At 35.1% G+C, this 5653-nt stretch overlaps 1 protein-coding gene across 1 annotated transcript; it reads right to left on the reverse strand.

Annotated features, from left to right (window-relative positions):
- Window positions 1–498: 498 nt before the first annotated feature.
- LOC114183700 (uncharacterized) lies at window positions 499–5011 on the reverse strand. Its single transcript, XM_028070814.2, has 3 exons — window positions 4573–5011; window positions 4429–4473; window positions 499–737 (listed from the first exon to the last, which is right to left on the reverse strand). Exons 1-3 carry the CDS (start codon window positions 4959–4961, stop codon window positions 674–676), a joined length of 498 nt encoding a protein of 165 aa, XP_027926615.1. The 5' UTR covers window positions 4962–5011; the 3' UTR covers window positions 499–673.
- Between the last annotated feature and the right edge of the window lie 642 nt (window positions 5012–5653).

Raw genomic sequence — 5653 nt, forward strand, 5'->3', positions numbered from 1 at the left:
ATGTGTGTGTCTTAGCATGCTTCTCCACTTAATCCATTTTAATCAAATTTGACCGGTTAGTATAAGTTTAGGTGCGTAGTAAATCAAATTTCAAAAGAAAACTGGAACAACATACAAATTAATTGATTAAAACAAAATATTAACGGATTATGTTAAATTAATTTCACAATTACTTTATCTGTTTTTCTCTCCTCTTCTTTGTGCAACAATTAACAATAAATTTGTTAGACAGTTTTAATTTATAAATAGCTAGTATATAGTAGTGATGTGTAAAATTAACATCAATTTATAAAACTTAACATCAAACCAAAATACATAAGAAGTTCACGTATTTTTTGAAAAAACTTATCCACTCATATTTCCGCCCTCGTTAGCCCTAAACTAAACATATATTGTGTGAATAAGTTAGCAGTATTGTGAAGGGAAGGCAACCCCTACTGTAAAGTGAAAATAGAGGGATCCATCCACCTTTACGCAAGTGTATATTCTCACACGAAATGATTACCAAGATACACATTATTATTAATTATCAAAGAAGTACTCAACTATTAATTATAATGCTATAAACCAAACATAAGTTGAATGTCTATGATGCCATCAAACTAGAGATATTTGAACATTACACAAGGAAAGTATACATACAAGGTGAAGTAAGCGTTAAATGAAGGAGGGACTACCTATCTTTCCTTACTGCAACATCGCTTATCAAGTTACAAATTTCTGAACATTCCACCAAACTGATCAAGGAAATAAATGCTAATCAGTAGTCGAAAGTACCCGCCCGAGTCAAAAAATATTCATTTTGTTAAAAACAGAAAAAACTTATTTAACGCTAATTTTTTAAATTATTTAAAAGCAACTAATAAAACATTATTTTTTTACTTAAATATGATTAGTCCTTAACTTTTTAAACGAATATTGTTTTTGTGCTTCAATTAAAAATGACACACCCAAGAGATAATTGGTTCCTTCCTTGCGAGAAGAGGTTCTGACTCTGTTATATCTATGTGCCATCGTTGTAATGGCAAGGCTTTTAAATTAAATTACTCACTTCTATTGTTTCATTTCCTTGTTTTTATTCTCCCTCGTAGGTTGGTCACTGAGCAGAGCAGCAAATGGATCAAACTGCTTCATTACAAAACAAAACCCGAGTACAATGCGCCGATAGCATCCAAATCTGATGGAACTACAACTAGGACAGTGTTGAAGAGGAATAAAGGTTGACTAACTTAACAACCGAAACCTAGACCCAGGGGCTACTCATCCAGTAATGTATCTCCTTTATGCCAGTCATCTGTTTCTGGGTATCCTACCAGGACGTTATCACCAGAAGATAGACCCCTCCGCTGACCAAACGTCAATGGCGAGCTTGAATGCGGGATGCGGCAAAATAGAAGGATGCAGGACTTGCATCAGTTTTTACACCAGATACTGTACTTGCCTGGCAAATAACCTGGGTTGTAACTAGCTCAGGGTTTCAATGAAATTGCTTATTCCAACATTTCTAACAAAACTCAACGATACACACCATCTAAATTGGTCCAAAATTAAGGTACTAAATAGCATATCGGAACTCTGTATCAATTGTTGGGGATCTAAGGGAGTTGGAGAGGAGGGTGGTTGGGAGAACCCTTCCCTTTGTATTACTAATCAATCACCCTTAAAAATAATTTCAATGTCCTTGCTCCATTTAGGTCTCATGATCCTCTCATGGCTAGCCAATGCCTTTTTTAAGTTTGCTCACGTTTGAAGATCCAATGAACATATCATCTAAATATAATAACATGTAGATAAATTCACTATTCTACATGTTCTTATAATAGATGCATGAATCATAAGAATTTTTGTTGTATCCCAAGAGACAAAGAACCAATCAAACCTCTTATATTAGATTGTTTTAATTTGTGCAATGACTTCTTCGTTTACACACATCATCTCCTCACCATCTACCTCAAAACCTTTAGTTTAATAAATTAGAGGCCATGGAGAAAGGTCATCTTCACTTCTAGTTGTTCAAGCTCCATACGTTCACCTTCACTAACAACAAGTGCAAATAAGACCTGATGAACGAGTGGCTAATTAATCAAGAGAATATCTTACTGTAATCAACACCCTCCTTCTGGTCATAATCCTTAACTACCAAACGAGCGGGTTATCAAATGTTCTACATTAAATCCTGATATAGATGTTCAACAAATGAACTACCGCCAAATGTTCCTCCCAACGTAGACAGCTCACCACCACCCATTCTACTATTAGACATTGACGTAGTCGCTTCACAAGATTCACGGTTGCTAGACCTAGATACAGGCGCCTCAATAGAGGCACTACCTTTAGATGTTTTTCAGATCTTATTCTTGAAGATCCACTTGGAACCAACAATGCTCTTGCCTTGAGGTGGTCTTACCAGATCTCAAGTCTCATTATTCCGCAAGTCCCAATATTCTGCAACAACTCCATCTTTTTGTGCATGGTCAAAAGCCAATTGTCACTCTCAACACAAACTTATTCACCAATAAAATTTATAGACTCACATATTTCTGACCATTGTACTCAAAACAGACAAAAATGACTAACAATTAATTATCCATAAAACTTCAATGACTAATACATATTAACTATCCATAAGCCTTCAACAACTAATACATTAACTATTTATAGAGTCCAACGACTAATACATCTAAGTTTATTCTCCAAACCCAAGAGACTCCGCCTCGTTTGTGAAACTAGAGCATAGCAAGGGTACAACTAAATCCATATTTCTCAAGTTGACAAATTTGCCATTGAGATCTCTGAATAGAGATTTGATGATCAGAGGCATTTTGACATAGGTCCATCCGATGACTACTTCAAAGAAAACTCCACTTATTTTTGCACTCCCTCCGAACTTTCAGTCGTATACTCCGATGCCTCCCTCCTTCGATCTCCTTTGGGTCATAAAGACTTCATAAAAAAAGTCTGTACCGAAAATCACCCTTCCTTCATATGGTGACTAAACTCTGAAACCTCCACTCCAACTCCACAACCAACACACATTTCATGGACCTAGACCCAAGCTTACCATTGTCTACTTGATAATAAGCATGACAACCAAATACCCTCAATGTTAAGTAATTAAATCTTGAGCTGTTCCTAGTTTTGTACCTAGGCTTTTGGCTCAAACTTTTGATCTTTGATCTTCACCACTTCTCATTGTATTAGAATTCTATCATTATAAATATGAGATCATAAGAGAGGTGTTTTCCAACCCTCTAAAATACATTATCTCTTTTATTTCCAGTCTATTTATCTTGAGTATAGTTTTACCTGGTAGTGTTTGTCCAAACTGGAGTGTTTGTGTGACAACATACTCCTTTTTCTCTTCACCACGGTTTTGTTCATCCTCTGAATGGCTTTATTCTACTGTGAAGTATGGAGTACAATCAAATTTCTAACTATGCTTTTATATCTATAGAAGTTGTTAATCACCTTAGAGAAAAACTTCAAATCATTGTTAATCCTAACACACTTGACCGATTTACATTTGACCAATTTACTGGGAGCATCAAATGCTTGAAATTCTCAAAGGCCTTCGATTTTTACTTCTCATGAATACCCATTTGAATCTTGACCAATCACTGTTTATTAAGAAAAAGTATCCTCCCAATACTAGAGCATTAGATGGCACCCAACAATCCACGTGGATGCAATCTAATCTTTTGTCTCGTGCAAACCTGTAGAAACTTACACATTGAATTTCTTGATCTTGGAAATGATACCCCTCTTTCTTTCAACAACTAATCATTGATAAAGGACAAAGATCGAAACCAACTCTAACCCAATATACGCTCCTATGAGACACACTAAGCTATTAGACGCAATTTAAAACCAAACAACGATCTCTTAGAAAGAAGTTCACTATATAAGATCCTACAATCTACATACTCTAACTTGATGGGGATAGTGAGATCATTACAATTACAAGACAACAAGTTGTTATGATTAAATCATAGCAGAATTGATGATGAAAACATTATCGATATGACCACACATTATTAGCCAACAATCATGTGGACGTGATTTTGGGAGTTACATTTTGGAATAATCCCATTTATTTTGGGAATAAATCTGGATAGCCCAATCTTAGGCGTTCTGTTGTAACTCTCACGTATATATTTGTGTCTGTGCAAAGGGTGAGTGACAGAAGAGAATGATTCTGTCTTTGAGAATCTTTTAAGATATTTTTTAGCCTAAGGATATCAAACTTCTATCTACAAGGGGAGGGTTTATTAAAATACCGTTTCGATATCCCTCAAAAAATTTCAGTTGGTATGGAAGTCCACAGCTAATTTTATCACTAACAAGCACATAAAATTAGCAGGCAACCCATCATTTTGACAGGAAGCTCTCACTAGTTAAAAACTACAGCAAAGAGTTGAAGTGATTTACCAGTATTGACGAGTTCGAAACCCTTGCTTAAAAACAACCAGAGGTCTGAAAAAAAAAAGAAATCCATTTAGACAACTACATAAACCAAGGTAATGCAACGTTTAAAATATCAAAGAAGGAAGTTTATTGTTTTGCTTGTTGTACCTTATAACGTTAAAAGGGCCTTCTCCAGGAGAGCCTTCGCCACCTCGAATGCAAGTGGTGACACACTTAATTGTGCACGATTCCGCTTTCCTCGACTTTGGTTTCTGTATTCTAGTTTTCTTGCAGTCTTTGGGCAGCGTGCACTCACCGGACAATGTTTGGGGTATATTAGATAGAGTTTCCGGTTCATCAGCTGTTGCCACAGAAGCTATTACAGCAGCAGTCGTGAGAAAGGTAGTCAGTGCCACACTGCATGCTTTACTGAATCTCACACTCTGGATTTTGCAAGTGACCATGCTTCTTCTCCCAGTTCCAGTCGCACTCTGAATCCCCCCGGCACGTACCCACCAACCACAGTTCTCCGATAAACAAGGGCCATAAATTACCATTATCTTTAGGCACTCCCCAACTACATAATTATCTTCTCTTCCCTTTTGTATGCACTGCGTTTTTGTGGGAGCAAGACAAAAGAATCAATGGATAATTTTTCAAAATTAATTGCACTTAATTTTTTAAAAATTTCTACCTAGAAGTGCAAATGGAGACATGTTATTTCTAATTAATTAACATGTTCAATAAAATTACGTATTTTATTTCTAATTAATTGACATGTTATTTTATTGAAACCAATAATTCAAAAATGGTGAAATACTCTGGCCATACCTTATGTGTAGAATTGTGTTGGATAAATCATTTTAGAATTTCATTGTTAGGACATAATTAGAATTCATTATGTAATTAATATTTGGATCCTCTTGTGTCAAACCCCAAAGTGAGTGGATATTTAATTTTTCTAAATTTGTTTGACTTAGAAACACCTTGTTACTTGCAGAAGTGGGAACTATGAGAATATTTACCAATCCTGTTTGGTCTTTGAGGTGTTATAGAATCTAGTATAAGCAAAATTGCTCTCAAGTTTATATTAATGTTTTGAAAGTTTAAAATAACTTCTTAACTTACATCTCTACAAGAAAGTATTTGTAATATATTAACTTAGGCTTAATTAAGTTACAAATCCCTCTTAAATTGGATATTTTTAATTGAGTTTCATTAAATTTGTGTTTATTAAATACTTAATTTA

This window comes from Vigna unguiculata, chromosome 5, assembly GCF_037176805.1.
Source record: "Vigna unguiculata cultivar grain cowpea cultivar isolate G323 ecotype 2 chromosome 5, ASM3717680v1, whole genome shotgun sequence".
Taxonomy (NCBI): domain Eukaryota; kingdom Viridiplantae; phylum Streptophyta; class Magnoliopsida; order Fabales; family Fabaceae; genus Vigna; species Vigna unguiculata.

What these genes read in the sequence shown, in the direction of transcription:
- LOC114183700 (XM_028070814.2), bottom strand. Translation starts at nt 4,961, where the DNA reads ATGGTAATTTATGGCCCTTGTTTATCGGAGAACTGTGGTTGGTGGGTA. An exon ending in GGCCCTTTTAACGTTATAAG is followed by an intron (nt 4,474 to 4,572) that starts GTACAACAAGCA and finishes TTTTTTTTTCAG; the next exon opens with ACCTCTGGTTGTTTTTAAGC. An exon ending in TTTCGAACTCGTCAATACTG is followed by an intron (nt 738 to 4,428) that starts GTAAATCACTTC and finishes TTCCTTGATCAG; the next exon opens with TTTGGTGGAATGTTCAGAAA.